The sequence below is a fragment of the Crocodylus siamensis genome, chromosome 1, assembly GCF_052110815.1.
Source record: "Crocodylus siamensis isolate JL-2025a chromosome 1, ASM5211081v1, whole genome shotgun sequence".
Taxonomy (NCBI): Eukaryota; Metazoa; Chordata; order Crocodylia; family Crocodylidae; genus Crocodylus; species Crocodylus siamensis.
This window is the reverse complement of record NC_143395.1, coordinates 128,793,202-128,810,128: the sequence shown is the minus strand read 5'-3', so window position 1 is coordinate 128,810,128 and position 16,927 is coordinate 128,793,202. Positions and strand designations below refer to the sequence as shown.

At 41.1% G+C, this 16,927-nt stretch overlaps 1 protein-coding gene across 3 annotated transcripts in view; it reads right to left on the bottom strand.

The window, feature by feature from the left end:
• Positions 1 to 16,927, bottom strand: part of PACRG (parkin coregulated) — a 501,797-nt gene that overhangs the window by 193,437 nt on the left and 291,433 nt on the right. For all 3 annotated transcript variants that reach the window (XM_090042624.1, XM_090042613.1, XM_090042604.1), the window contains exon 4: positions 1,089 to 1,260. In XM_090042624.1, coding sequence (XP_089898750.1) covers positions 1,089 to 1,260 — 172 coding nt within the window. The remainder of the gene's footprint in view (positions 1 to 1,088; positions 1,261 to 16,927) is intronic.

Genomic DNA, 16,927 nt, shown 5'->3' with positions numbered 1-16,927 from the left:
TGGGGGCTGATTTTTGGGGAAAGGTGCATATTATATGTGAGAAAATACCGTGTTTTATATCAATGATTGTTATGACCAATTAAGGAAAGGGTCTAATATAATTTCCATATTTATTGGCTGAAAGGATAAGTATAATAAGAATCTTGCAGAGAGGTCAGAGAAAAATGGGTTTGCTTCAATGACAGCAAAAGAACAGGAAAAGGCAAAACAGAAATACATGTATTCTTAGCAAACTGTAATGTTTACAGTGAAATAAATTTCTACAGTGGTCTCCCTACAGCTGTACCACTTCTTAACTTTCAGACTGCATGTCAGCAAAGATTTGTGTTTGGAATTATAAATACTTCCAAAATACATGTTCTATATAAACATCAACATTTTAAAATGATATATCCTTTAGTCAATCAGGGCATGTTTACATGTGCCTCCTCCATGGTGCAGTTGTTACTGCACTATCATTTAGTACTTGCTTTAGGAAGTAATAAATGATGGCCCATGGTTATTTTTAGCAGCTACATCACCATAGTGAGCCGCTGTAGTGAGGTAGCTTGTCGCTGCGGTGACATAAGTGTCGGCGTCATGGTTTGTCATGGTCTCATGTAGATGCACTTGTAGTGACCTAAGTTTAAACCTGTTGATGAGATGAGTGATGAGAATGGAAAATAGTGGGTATCAGAAAAAAGAAAGATCTAGTAGAGACAGTTGTGAAGTATATTAGAAATAAAGGGGGGGAACCTCAATAATTTCCTAATATTTCTTGCTCTTCTGTTTTCTTACGAGATTATTTTTATAATGGATGCACGAATTTAATACATAGATGAAAGATAAACTAAAAATGTAGATTTCTAAATACCAAAATCGATACTAATAAGACAAATACAAACGAAACAGCACATTTCTTTGGATTACTGAACATACTGGGTGACTGAAGGCACACACCTTCTGTCCTCATACTTCACAATTTACTTGGGTTTGCAGTAATCTCCTAGAAATGCACAGCCTGTCATGTTTTATTACTTAATTAGCAACTTGTCAAAAAGCTACACTATATAAATTCAATGTTAGGGGTTTTCCACATGCTCACTTACTTTTTATTGGAATAATGAGCTGAGGAATGACAGGGAGAATCTTGTCCCCACCGTGTTCCAGCATGTCATGGATTCCTTGCCGAGCAAAAAACTCATAGGGAAATGTCATTTCACAAAGTCCATCGAAAAACAGAGGCAGATAGTGATGATAATCCAGCTTCTCAATCTCTACCTGAAAATGCACAATGAAGAAATAAAAAAAGAAAAATCTAATAATGCTAATATGATTCATTTAGGATGACTGAGATACTGAATGCCATTGTGCAGTGTTAACAAACAATAAAATGTAGCATGTAACACTAAGATACCACTATTTCTCAAGTATGTTTCACCTGATGCTAAAAATGCTTAATCACTAGATCTGAAGTGCAAACCTAAAAGACACTTCTCCAAAATATTTTTTGTATTGCTTCCACTCAAAGCAATCTTTTATCAGTCTTTATTCAGATCAGAGTAAAAATGCATGCATCCAAAACCAGCAGGTGAGAAGCCTCCTGAAGTTAGGACCACATTGTGATATCTTTGTTCCTGGTGATTAGCACCTTACTTTAAGTAGTGCCATTGGACTCAATTGATTGGAATCAGTGGGACTACTTGCAAAATAAAGTACTACCTATTGAGAATAACAAGGCAAACATACGGCCGTTATGTATTCACTTTTAATGTAAAATAAAATGACAAATATGCTTAATCAGAAAAAATCCAAAAGCCTAAAAATATCCAATAGCTATACTTTACAACTCCTGAATATATTGTCTTCATTTTTACTAGTACATATTTAAAAGCAGTAATAATACAATTTAAGAGCAAAAATATCGAGGATTCTACCCAAATTAGTTATGCTTTTGAATACAGAAGAAAGGGGCAAAGCTTAGGCATCTACTTGGTCTTTCAGCAGTTCTTGTGACCTATAGAATCACCCTATAGGTTTTTTTTAAGAGGCCTGGAGTTGTATGCTCTAACAAAAGAGGTCAATATCATTCTAAGTGCTGATGAGAGGGCTATCTCGATATTGAAGGACTTCCTCTATCCAGAGACTGAGACCCAGAGTTTCAGACACTCAGTGTCTAGCTGGCTCTCCATGCAATTCCACCATTTAATTATCACTGCTATTCTCAATATTTCTAGTCAGCTGCAAAGTTACTTAAATGTTATGCTGCTGTACAACTAACAAGCTGCTTGGAAACCTAGCTCAAGCTGAAGCCTGGAGGGGAGAGGACATGCCTCTCTGGCTAAAAGGCCCAATCCTCTAGACAAAGAATCCTAGAATCACAGAATAGGAGGGCTCGATGTCTCTGAGCATGCCTAGGATCTTGTAACAGGTTAGACCCTACAAAAGTAAGGCTGGATGTAGACCACCAAGATAGGACAAGACAGCAAAGTGCTCACTCAAAAGGCAGCTAGAGCGCAGGGAAAGTATGTATGACTTTCCCAAGAGACAAAGGAGGAAGGGAGGGAGAGTGTAGTTGGGAATCACTGAGTGTTGGCTGGGTACTCTGCACTCAATGGCAGCTTTCTGTTGCTGTATGGGCTTGCCCCACTGGAGATCAGGGCAGCAAGGGGCACTTCCACTTCTTAAAGATAGCCCACGATGGGGGAGGAAGGCAAGGAGAGCTGCTGTCCCTGGTCTGCTGTGGCAGGGATTGATGCAGGTGCTATCACTGCTGTCATGGAAATAGCTGCTGCCAGCCTGCCCTGGTTATTGGCATAGTAGTAGCTCTCCTTGCCACAGAGGATGGTAAACCATTAAAAAGCACCTGTTGGCCCTGGGACAGCAGCCTTCTCTTTGACAGCTCAGTTCCCTTCCAAAAAGGCAGTTTCTCTTTCCTGGCAATGGAGTGGGCATGCTGTCAGCAATAAGGGAAAAGTCGGGGGAAGCATAGGAACAGCTTTCCTTTGCCCCCTGGCAGGAGAGCACACCTTTGTTATGGCTTTGTAGCACTCCAGCCATGGCACTGTCAGCTTATGTATGACCCTTATAGTGCAATATTTTTTGAAGAATCATAGAAAATAAGGATTGGAAGGGACTTCAGGAGGTCATCTAATCCACCACCCTGCTCAAGGCAGGACTATCCCCAACTAGGACATCCTATGGCTTTGTCTAGCTGGGTCTTAAAACCCTCCAGGGATGGAGATTCCACCACTTCTCTGGGTAACTTGTTCCAGTTCTTGACTACCCTCCTAGTAAGAAAATTCTTCCTAATATCTGACCTAAACTTCCCTTGCTGCAACTTGAGACCATTGCTCCTTGTTTTTGTAGTGCTACAAAGTGCCACAGTACTTGTAGTGCTACGAATTCACGTCTGTTCACAGCCTTGGTTTGTAGTTTTCACTGCTAGTGCTTGTTATATTAGCATTATAGTCTAAAAATGCACCTACAATCCCTAATTACATGAGTTGGTGGTGCTGATGCCTGCCATGTAATTGTTAACAGCATTGTGTAACCTCAATTTCTATCACATAACTAGGGATGGAAATGGCCTCTCAGCAGTACTTCTATATGTGTCATATTTACATATATTACATTTACAAGGAGACATTTCAGCCAAAAACAGGATATGATTTCTGGGTTTATAAACCAGGATATGACTTTGAGTGTTCCAAAGCCTCTACAAAATCATGCATTACAAGACACATGAAGAGCAGATTATCTGCATGAATTCTTCATTTTCCAGTGGGCTCCAAAGCACCACTGTGGCTTGACAATTCGTGCTATTGTAAAAAGGGCTCCAGATTCTGTTTGGTGTTCTGAAGTATCATCTGTCCAAGTGTAGAGCCAATTTTTATCTCTTGATTTTGCAGAATTTAATGTCTTCCCACAATATGGAAGCCAGAAATATTTTTACATTAAATTCCATGGTGTGAAACCTTTTGCTTCTATGTTTATTATTCAGTTTTGAACAGTGGCTATTATACATATGTACTGAGAAAAATGTGATTTTTTGTTTACACCCACAGAATCCTTTTTTATTTCCACTTCCACCCACAAAACTATTCTGAGTTAAGGCTGCAATTCTTGGCTAACGTTTCCCACATCTGCTAAGATACTGCAGAAACAGTGGGTTTTCATGAATAGACCACATAATAGTTATTATGAACTTCTTTGTGTTGGTGGCTTGTGTGTAAGTTCAAAGATTTAAATAGAAATAGAAGTCCAGTGACAGCATTAACCTTACATTTTCTGTGTTTAGGCCAAGTCTTTTGTGTTTTTTGATAGGTTATACAAAAAAAAGACCACATTTTGTAAACATTGGTATTTGGGTCATTAAAATCTTACAAATAATGTTACACAAATGTGAGATGAGACATTTTTTATTTTAACTAAATTTAAACTTAAAAACAACCCCTTTAAATAAAAAATCTAAATGAGAAAGAAACAAAGCAACTTGTGCAAAACAGCTCTGTGGCTCTTCTATCCACTAAATATGGAAAGCAAGGCTATTAAAGTGAACTCAAGGGACAGAAGTTTAATAATGAGAACATGAATTGATATATAAATCATGGGCCTTCCTCAATCCATCATACTTATAAGTAATTTAATACACTATAAAGCAAAGCTGGCATGTAAGAAGCCACTGCATGAGGTACACAAACCAGTGCAACTTAATTTCCCATATAGTTTTATAAAAGTCAATCTCAATTGATTACTTAATGTAATATGCCTTTGGTTAAAGATTGTCCAAAAACTGGATCTGGTCTTCTGGAGACATTATAACTGATGGTGAGCAGGTATATTACATTTTATGTGCCTGATATAAGTACTCAAGTACTTTTAGGCCTGATCCAGTTTGCTTTCAGAGATACTGCATTCAGGTATTGGAATTGCCTAATATTTGCCTGCCTTGGCCCAGGAATGCAGTATATCTACAAGCTCTATAACAGTGGTTTTCAACCATTTTTGGCACTCAGAAAACGCCAGCTTTGAGTTCTCACTCATTTTTTGACTACAGAAAAATAAAAGAGCAATTCTTCTGTTGTGAAGAACTCAGGAAGTCCAGAACAGGTGAAAATGTTTTTCAAAACCTCTGGGTTCGTTTTCTAAATCATATATAAATGTTTGCAGCTCTAACAGTGATAATATTGCACAGCACCCCATGGCACCCTCTAAAAGAATTGTATGGCACCTCAAAGTACCATGGTACCCTGGTTGAGAATGATTATATAAAGAATGGGCAGAGGTAACTGCATTTAAAGGGTATCCCAGAAAGCCCAGATGCTATCAATAGGAAACATGAGCCAAAGGAGGTGTCTGAATTCCTGCCTTGAAGTGGAGCTTAGGCATCTGATTCAGGCCTCACTTTAGATATCTCAATTTGTTTGTGACTTAATAAAATCTCTGAAGATGGGCCCCTAAGTCCCCGGTGGTGGTGACCTCTTTTTACATAAGAATCCAGTGATTATAGCATCCACCCAGAGGTTGGGAGACGTGGATCTTAGGCCCTCTTCAGGCTGAAAGGATTTGAACATACACCCTCCTAGGTGACTGTCTTAGCCACCAGGCTATACAATAGGCCAACAATTCTCAACTAGAGTGGCACCGTGGGGTACCTTAAGAACCTTTCAAGGTTGCCATGGTGCATCATGCAATTTTAGCACTGATTTGTCTGTAAATATGATTCACAAGATAAACCAGAGATTTCAAATAGAAATCAATAGTGTTAAAAACTTTCTGACCTGGCGTGGGCTTTCTCAGTTCTCTGCAACAGAAAAATTGTTCTACTCTCTTTATATAGTCAAAAAAAGAGTGAAAACTAAGAGATGACATTTTCTGAGTGGTTAGCTTGAGTCTCATGAAGGGTGCCTCGAGTCTAAAAAGGTTGAGAATCACTGCAATAGACCCTGAAGCTGACCTACTGGGCTGCCAAATTAGAGGGCGAGAAGGTAGCAGTACTGTTAGAACTACAGGAAGTGTGTATGTTTGAGAAATACAGATTAATTCAGAGTCTTCTTATGCAAATAGAGGTTACTGTTAGTAAAGATCTACAAGGAACATACTTTATGGAGGATGCTGGAGGATCTAAAAAAGTTTATCAGCTCTCAGCCTTAGCAAAGTCTGGTGGGAGAATCTGTAGGCTCTTGTAGTTACCTAGTGGGCACGTCTACACATGCATTAATGCGCTATAGTTATTGTTCATTAAATTTAGTACCTGTAATAACAGGTACTAACTGAATGCACAGTAACTGGCACTACTGTACAGCAGCACCAGTGCATTCCTCTTAAGTAATGCTAATGTGCAGTAGACTAATTCTACTGAGCATTAGAACAGCTTTTGCCATGAATTACTCTACTGAGCATTTAGCGTCTCATGTAGACATGCCCAGTTAAAAGTATAAAAGTAATTTTTTAATGCTATATTATAATTAAAGTATTATAGAAAGGGTTATCTTAATTTGTAAAAAATATGTCCATTTTAATAATAATAAAAAGTTGGTTTTTACCTATCACAAAAAGGAAACAGGTAGTCAAAATCACTACTAATGAAAAAAAAATGCTGGTTAAATAATTCATTTTAAAAAGTAAGAAAAAATGTTTGTGGGGTTCCAGAGGTACTTAGGTATTTAGTGGTAACTGAATTGAAAAATTCATAATGTTCACACTCCCAATATTGAATTTCCAAATTTGGCATGTACAAAAAGTGCTTATTTGCTCTTTATTTCTCTAAATCATTGCTCATTGTACACTGCTACTTATGCACAGTCTAGATTCATGCAAAGAGAGGCATCAGTCTAGTGAGAACAGTATATGCAAAGACAGCTTTCATTTTTTGCTCATTTAAATTTTTTCTAGCATAGCTAAAGCAGTGCAGATAATTGTAGAAGATAAAAAACATCTTATCCAAATATAGCTTAGATAATAGGAACAGGCAGAATTCTAAAGCAGCTGACATACCTCTTACAGGTTGCAACTACCCAGATTTTGGGGGTGGGATGGGCGGGGGAGAGAGGTTAATTTAGAATATCTTTGCTTAAATTGATTAACCTTTCTGCCTTTTATCACTTAAAGGAGGAAAATACCATCAGGCAACAGAAACAGAAAATATCGAAAACACAATTTGACTCATTTTTCCAGACTAATATCTAAATTAATGGTGTCCCATTAAATGTTATTTTATGACACAAAATGCCATATTTGCATAGTGTAAACACAGATGTACAAGTCAGAAGAGAATAACATATTTTTAGGATTTGTGTTAATTTGTATGTCCTTCTTACTTTGATTTCATGTATTAAATGTTGTATTTGTTTTCCCCTCTCCTTCAGCATTAAATCTCTTTCCTTAACAGTTAAGAGATTTTTTCTATATGTATGTATATTAGTGCTTGTGAACGATACCTACTTTTCAAAGAGACTAAAACGAGAACAATTTAAAAACACCCTAAATTTTAAATACTTTTTCTGATATCTTTCCCAAAATTCCAAGAAAAAATCTGCCTCATAATGTGAATTTTGCAAAGAGTAATTTTCCTGTTGGGAATGGGTTCAAAGCTTGAATTTGGAAGAAGTAGTATTAACCTCACATATGGAACAGCTCATGTTCATCCACAATATTTTTTACTAGAAATCAGATGGAATTTCTGATATAGTAACTTTGCATATGATTTTTATTGTTTACAACTTCAATATGTATAGGTGGTAGCTTTAGTCCTCTACAGTTTCTCAGCCAAAATGATCTTACTGCATTTCAATCTTCAATTTACCTTTTTACACAAAATGTACAGACTCACTGGACGTGTCCAGATGATTGAGCACGTGCTTATTGTGGCATCTCAGAGCAGTTTGAGATGCTGCAAGAGACATGCTTGGAACGAGAAAATGCTCCCCACACTGCATATTTGCAGCATGGACTCTAATTTTGATACCAGGGAATCCCAGTGTCAAAAAAACCCAAACATACTGAAAAGAAGCGGTGCAAGGCAACTGGAGGCTGGGTCCCCCAAAGAGATGCTCTTGCACCCAGCCAGAGCACCTGTATGCTTGCTCCTTCCCGTGCTGCCTCAGCATGCTGGGGCAAATAGGAGTGGGGCAAGGTTGCAGCAGTAACCCAGACCCAGGTGCTATCCCTGGTAAACAAGGATGTGTGGGTCAGGGCATTTGTGGGTATGTGGGAACTGCTCAGGAGATATGGGTCCTGTGCCCACCTGCCCCCCAGCTCGGTGCACAGCCCCTCCCCACAGCAACAGCAGCAGCCATGGGGCACTCAAGACCTGCTACTGGCAGAGACCCCCTGTGGTGCAGCACAGTGCAGCCCTGGCTGCCTGGGACCCAATGCCACCTGTGTCAAGTGATGCAGGCCCAGCCTGGCCTGGCCCAGGAGCATAAGCCTTTGGGCAGAACTGGGCCACGGTTGCTGTCACCTGGGCTCCTGGCACCACATGCAGGGGCCACATGCCCTTGGGCCGGGCCAGGTCCTGCCTCCATGGAGCCAGGCCAGACCAACAGTGAGTGGGGCACTTGGAGGCAGGACCTGGCCTGGTCCTGTGTGTGGTACTGGGACTGCAGCTGCACTGTGCTATGGGGGTGCTGTGACAGTAGCAGGCCTCAAGCACCCCACGGCTGCTGCTTCAGCAGTCCAGCTGGCACAAGGGGTAGTATCCCCAGATACCAACTGCCTGGTCCTCAGCAGCTCCTGAGGACAAGTAGCCCTGAGCTGTTTGCCAAGGCAGCTTTTTATACTGCTAGGGCCAGCACAGGTGCTGCTTTCATAGCTGGCCACAGGTGCTGGCCCCAGCCTCTAGCTCCTCCTGGCTGAAGAGCTGGGAAGAGCTGGGCAGGATCAGTTTGCTTCAAGTGGCACAATTTGCCCCACACCAAAGTCCATGTTTAGGCATGTGTGCTGATGTACAAATCTCCAGGACAAATCTGTGCTGCTGCTATTTGAGGTGCCTGCATGTGTGGACGTACCCATAGGCCATGTCTCCATGGGACCCATGCTGACCTGTGCCTCACGCAGAAACATGGGTCAGCATGGGTCCAGGTGGGTGGGTAGTTGGGCAGGGAGCTTGGTCATTCTCAGGCACTGGACTCTGGGGATTGTCCAGCACACATGCTGCCACATGCCTCAACGCTCCCCCACACTGGTCCACGACTCCACATGAGGCACAGATCAGTCCAAGACCAAAGTGGGGCAGCAACGAACTTGGGGAATCCCCAGGCAAGGGGAACACATTGTCCCCTATTCTGCATATATTGATCCATATTGTATCTGCACCAAAAAAGGAAAATTGACATTATCAGTAATTGGCTTTTTTCACTGATGTGGCTGATAATGTTGCTGATACATGCCATATGCATGTGTGCAGCTGCAGCATGCATGCAGTCAGCCTGGAAGTTTGGAGATCAGCATCTGGCTGGTAAGTGTGTTGGGGGAGGGGGGGGAGGATAGATCGATGCCCCTGCGGTGAGGGAGGGAGTAGGGCTGGGGCAGGCACTGCACAGCTGGGGCAGGGTGTAGGATGGAGCCATGAGTGGCTCGTCCAGAGGGTGGGGGGACTGTGATGCTGCCACTATGCACACCCCTGGGGATACCAGGCAGGGCACATACCCCCTGGATCTGTGTGCGGGGCAAGGGTGGGCTGCCTCTGTGGGCTGAAGCCACAGGCAGCACTGAGCTATTCCCGGGGGAGGGTATAGGCCAGGGCTGTGCTCAGGACAAGTAGTGGTGGTGCTGCAAGGGGGGTTAAGGTGAATTTTGGTGTGGCCACAGCACAGCCTGTAGCAACCCCACCCCAGTGTCACCGCCACCTGCCCTGAGTGCACCTCTGGCCCAGGAAGAACCTGGCACTGTTCCTGGTCCCAGCATGCAGTGGCAGCTGACCCTCACCCTATGTACAGATCTGGGGTGCACACCCCTCATGGTGCAACCAGGGTATGCATGTAGCATTGACATCCACCCCCTCCAGACAAGCTGCTCGCAGCTCTGTCCCATGCCCCACCATGATGGGGCAGCACCTGCCCCAGCCCCACTCCCTCCCTCACCGCAGGGGCCTCAATCTGCCCCCAACGTGTCTTCCCTCCTTACTCCACTTCCCCCCCAACAGGCTTACCAGCCTCCTGCTGCTCTCCAAGCCGCCAGACTGCGTATTGGCATTGGTAGATATGGCTTACTACTAATCATCCGTTGGTATTGGGCCCAAAAAATCTTTATCGGTGCACCCTACTCCCCACTCTTCTCCTAACATATCCTCCAAACCTGCACCCCTTCTTTTACAATTCATAGAGAACCAGAGAAAATTAGGGCTAGAAGAGAAGTCCAGAAGTTGTTTAGTCCATCTCCCTGCCTGAGGCAGGATTGTCACTATCCAAACCATTAGTTGTTACAGACCAATCTGATACCTATCTTAGAAAGGATTCTTCTTCTTCAGCAATCTGTTGCAATTGAGGATTTTTGGCTTCCATGAGTGTCTTATCTGTGGATCAAAAGATGTCTGATCTGGAATGAGCAGACTCTGGTGCCACCCAGTCCAACTCAGGCACGTGTTTCCATGTGGGGTCTGTGGCTCCAGATTCAATCTGCGACGCTGTTTCTGCTGCTCTCACTTTTAAATCTCCTGTTGTTGTCATATGGTTTCAAAGTACTGAGATCCTTGCAGGAGACTCCTCCTTTATTTGGGATGGTCCTGGGTGACAGTTTCCCATGAGTTGACATTGATGTTGTAGTTTTCAAGTTGGTGTTGATGGAGTCCTTGAAGTGTCTTCTCTGCCCTCCTCTTGAACATACGCCTTGATTGACCAGGGAAAATAAAATTTGCTTTGAGAGTCTGGAGTTGGAAATCCTGATGATGCGGCTGGGCCAGTGAAGCTGATGTTAGATGATCATCTCCTTGATGTTCATGGTGTTTGCTTGCAAGAGGAAGCTAATGTTGGTGCATCTATCCTCCCACTGAATTTGAAGAATCTTCCACAGGCAGCATTGATGGCATTTCTATAACAAGTAGAGGTGTCTCCTGTATGTTGTCCATGTGTCAGCTCCATGATAAGATGGCTGACTTTTTAGACAAAGAAGATGCAGTAGCTCTTATCCACTGGAACTTCAGTAAAGCATTAGAGATGGTGGCATATGTGAAGGTATTATTTAAACTGGGGAAAAAGGGGAATAATTGAAGAATTTTCAGTGGATAAAGAACTGGCTAAAGAACAGGTAACAGTTGCTCACAGTCAAAGGAGAAGTATAGGCTCTGGGGGTGGTTCGCAGTGGTGTTCCTCAAGGACTGGTCTTGAGACAAGTTTATCATCTGAAAGGTCTGGCAGTTGCGGAGTTAGCTACTCTCCTTTCTCCCCCTCCCTCTTGGGCATTTAGATGACAAATGAATTTCAAAGTGAAGTATGATACAAACCAGCTAGAAATATATTCCACATTTAACAAGTAACATCCTTATGGCTGGTTTGCCAATTTATCACTTGATAAATTGCTTGCATGTGTGACATGTTACAATTTATCATGCTATTAATGCATTAATGACACAATAAATGTAGTGACTCCAAGGGGTCTCAAGCACAAAATGGTAAAAGAGGTTTAGCATATTGTGTTAAAAACAATAGGCATTTTTGAACCTCATATAGGTGGCGGCCATCTTCCTAAGCAATGTAATGTCATTTGTGACAAAAGCAGAATGAAACTCAGCATACATGATTAAATAAAACTAGTTTGTTCATTCTTCAGATTATTAACTACAAAAATAATTATAATGGCTTAAATAAGCCTTTTGGGGAGGGCAGCATAAAAAGCTAATAAATAAATAAAATGATATATTAAAGTTATTTTTGTGTTTGTTCTGTATTACAAAGAATGTAAGTTGATATACACCCCTATATTGGGCTTCCGTAATGTTACTTTACTGTTACTTCTTTTTTGAGCAAGGTGATTATCATCTATAGCACTGACACTCAATCTGTTGGCTTCATAGGCCAGATGGGGAGTATGGGGCTGGTTTATAGGCTGGATAGGACTCTGTGCCAAGATCAAGCTCCAGGGCCTTGCCTGCCCCTGCGTAGTGCTGTGCACTGGGGTTGGGCTGTGGGGGCCCCTACCCAACCCTATGTGCCAGGGTTGGGCTCTGGGGGTCTGCGCTGCCTGTGTAGCCCATGAACTAGGAGCAAGGTCTGGGCCCTGTGCCATCCCTACTGGCCCTGTGCACAGGGATCAGGCCCCACACAACACTGTGCACCTGATCTAGCACACACGGCCATAGCCCATGTGGTTCAATTCATGGGGAGCCCCATGGGCTGGATACCATGGGCTTGGGGGCCAGACCTGGCCACTGGGCTGGGCGTTCAGCACTCCTAACCTACAGATTTCAAATGATAAATGAACAAAACCCTAAATGAACAATATCAGTCATGGTGTAGGCTTAAATCTCTATGTCTTAAAACAGGTCTGAATTAGATCCCTAATCTTCAAAGGTGTTTCAGTTTTTTTGTGGCTTAAGTTTCTGGTAACCTAACTGTATTTCAGAGTGCCAGATAATAAGTGATATTACTGCTTTTAGTCTCATCTGAGGAACAAAAACAAAATTCTGTTACTGTCCATTATACTACCTCTAAGTCAATGATCTACTATTATACTATTGCCAACTTCTTCTAACATAGAATGTTAAGGCTTTGCTCTCATTAATTTTGTAACCAAAGTACCCAAGACAAATCAATGTGTAAGATACCCAACATTACTAAAGTCAAGACAATCAAGTGGTTTTAGTTTATTATTTAGTTAGGATCTGATAATTTTTTTACTCAAATGGATTCCTAAAAGGCATATGAAATATATCAATCTTCTTGCATAACACATGATGACAGACTATGCTTAAATGGATCTACTTTCTATTAATTGATGAAAAGCAGCATGAATAGCAGCCAGTTGCACCCTGAGAAAAGTGTTCTGTAAACATGACTGATAAATGTGGAATGTGCTCAAGAATTGTTTGAGTAAAGCAAATAATAGACCACACTTATCTTGGTGCCAGAAAGATTTTTCCTCTCCTTTAGACTGTGTGTTTTTCTACTCATATATCCAATCGCTACAAAAGCTGTAGACATCTTGATAGACACACCCTCCCGCTTCAACTCCGTTTTTTAATGCAACATGGTAACTCATGATAAAAGAATTCCACAGCAAGAAGAAAGGAGAATTTTTAGATTAAGATATATATAGTGGTTCCCCAGCCTTAGAGATAATTTTTGCTGTTCCCCACTTTTATTCTTGATCTTGAGGGCTGTTTACTTGCAATTGCCCAATATGAACATAGTTTTTAAATTAAATATGAATGAAATTATATATACACACATATGCATATTATATATATATATATATATATATATATAAAAAAATATACTGTTTTATGTACAAACACATTATATATAGTGTGTATATATACACACACTATATACTGTGTTTGTATATAAAAGTGTATACACACATACACACACACACGTGTATGTGTGTATAACATTGTGTGTTTTAGATATCCACACATGTATATGTACATATCATAAATGCACTTTAGGAAGGATGATTGCATGCAATATCCTAGCAAATAGGGCTGTGTGAAATTTCTCTGGGTGTTTCGTTTTGAAGTTGTTTCGATGCATTTCAAGCTTGAAACAGTGAAATCAAAATGAAACAAAAGGCTTTGAAACAGCTTCAAAGTGAAACGAGGGTACTTGAAATGTTTAGAAAGTTTTGAAACGTTTTGAGTTTTGAAGCTGGGTTTACTTGGCTTCAGCCCTGGTTCCAGCTGGCTGGCAGCCTGCCGTCATCCTGCACGGAGATCCAGGGGCCTGCGTCCCCTGGGAGGAGTCTGGCACAGTCCCACAGCCCTCCTGGGTGTGAAGACCCCTGGATCTGTACGTGGGATGACAACATGCTGTCGCTGCCAGCTGGGGCCAGCAGCAGCAGCTGTCTTCCTGGCACCCAGCACCAGTCCCAGTCAGCAGCAGCAGCCTCCTGTCATCTGGCGTGTAGATCCTGGGGCCCGCACCCCTGGGAGGAGTCTGGCACAACCCTACAGCCCTCCTGGGGGTGTGGGCCTCCAGATTTGCGCACCCGATGACAGGAGGCTGCTGGCAAGTGTCACAAGTTTTGCTTTGAACCGTTTGAAGTGCAGTTTCCCAGAAACCTCTGCACCTGTCTCCTTGAAACTTGGCAGGCTTCATGCCCTCAGAAGGGGCTACCATCCCTGCCATTTTTCATCTGAATCAGGAAAGAAATTACAAAGTTTTAGGCATTTTCATGATTTCGTATTATAGCCTATGGTCGAAACATTGAAACATGTCGAAACAGCAAAACAATTTTGACGAAACAAAACGGAACAGTGCTTCAAAACAAAACGAAATGACAAAACGAAACAATGTCCCTTCCAAACAGTGAAACAGAATTTGAAATGAGATGGTGCTGTTTTGCACAGCCCTACTAGCAAAGGCCCATAATCAAGAGTAGGGTAAAACCCCACCTTCACATCATACCTCAGAAATCACCTAAGGCTGCATTCCGGAAGCTTCAATGAGCAGGTAGAAGGTTATGTGCTATCGTCAAGCAGCACAGGAAGGCTTGCTCAGGCCTTCTGTTCATGATGAAGTGGACTCTTAAATTGAATTGTCAAAGTGGATGATAAACCCCAGACAAAGAAGCTGAGATAGAGATATAGGTGAAATGGTTGTAAGAGTCTGCCATTCTCTGTTGTTGAGGGAGGCAGGCAGGCACGCTCATATGTTCTCTGCTTCAGACAGCACACAATTCCTTTGAAACTGCTTAGGGGACAATGGATTCATGCATTTCTCCCTACAAAATACACATATTATGGCCATGCATTCAAGCTTTACAAATAATTAGGGAAAATGTTACATTTTCCTAATGTAAAATAAATCTGGCAATCACTTTAACTAATTATTGCAACAATGGACTCCATTCCATTCTAAAAGACAGCAGCTGAGCAAATATTTTGTTATGATGCTGGGCGGCCTTGTTTTTCTGTCCCTGTTATTCACACAGAACTGTGTCAAATCAGTTTATATTTTGTTGGTGCACAGCTAAGTAATATTAAAACTGACAAAATCTACAGGGAAGTGGAATTAATGGGGTATACCCCTGTGGAATTATTAGGGCTCTGAAGGCAAAATTAAAATCAGCTATACAAAGATTCACTTTGTATAAATAATGAAGATAAAACATTAAAATGTTTATTATGACAACTTTTGTCATGTAATGCATAACTAGCACTTTGTTTGTTTAAAGATTTGCACATGTTCCAGAGATGCACATTTGTGACCCTGTAAGTTTTATGGTTTCAGAAGCTTTTTGCTGGAAAAGATTTTAACTATGCAAAACATTAGTCAACATGACAAATACTGTCATGCATTGCCCTTGCTTCCTGTCCCTTCCTGTCCTTTAGTACTTTATTACCAAAAGTAATAAAAAAGAGAAAGCATCATGACTCAAAGACAAAACAAATATTCATCTCCATTTTTCTGAGTTAAAACTGTATAGTCTCTTTCTTATGACTCACAATTAAAGTGACCAAGTATATTCTGTTTCTATCAGCTTTGGAGTTTTGCCATTTATCTCTAAACATGAAACGGCATAGTATGGCTATCACAAATATAATAAAACAGAGTTACACTGCCTACTTTCCTTTTCAGAAAAATAGCAAGATGCACTCCTGTAAGCAACATAAGCAGCAGAGAAATCAGATGACAAGACAAATACTAGAGTGTGATTTTATAGCAATGTTAAGAAACACTGACCCAATGTATCATTAATCAACAGGGAATGGGAAAAGAAGCCATTCAGACAAACTTGTTTTTTTTCCCCTCTAACTTCAGAAGGAGAGACAAAATTATTTTGCAGGGACAATATAGACAGCCAGCTTCAGTGGGCCTCAAAGTCTGGTCTGGTTACTTACCAGAAACTATCTTGATGGTTCAGTAAAGGTCAAACTCAGCACAGCTGTCCTGATTTGATCACTTTTTCAGTACAGGCTCAGATGCTGACTCTTATGTCAACCCCCAATAGAGTCCTTCACTTTCAGTAGTTACCTTCCCATGCAAAGGAGACATTTTAAACCTAAGATTGCTTTCTGTGCATCTAAAGTCCTGGTTCAAGCCTGATAAATTACATTGCCAAGTCTAAAATTGTAGAATAGTAATTATAAACAAGATTAAAAACAAAAATTGAACTCAGGAAGCCTTGAACCTTCCAGTTTTAAATACATTAGTGGGGGAAACAGTTTGTCATTAGGCTAATCACTATTTAAGGAACAAGGGAGATTACAGAAGGGAATAGGTGCAGTTTATGCACAAAAACAGATGTGGTTCTCTATATAGCTGTAATTGGGTTATTTCTTAGTTAGCTCTACATTATTTAACCCTCCCCCACTTTCATTTATTTAGAGTGAAGTAAATTGTTTACTGATGGCCTCTCTGGGGTGATAAACAAACCATATTCTTGCTCAAATAATCCAAATGCTTGTGATTGATTGGGTAGTTCTGAGAGATATTAAAAGACAAGCACAACATACCTGCTATAATATCCCTGCCTTCCATACTCTTCAGACTGTTAGATATTGCTCTAATATCATATCACACTCTCTGTAGTATAAAAGGAAAATTCTACCTTCATTTACATATTATTAAACTCCAGAGACTTAAAATATGTCTGGAAATAATTTATTACTATTGGTTAAATGGAAAACATTGCACAAAACACAAAGGAAGAGGCAGTCTGTTTCAAGTAATTTACATTCCATGGGGTCATATTCCATCATGCAAGCAATCACATTGATTTCTTACTATATTTGCAAAACCACCTTATTGTTAATAATAGATGTTACCTGTGGTTTACTAATCCTATA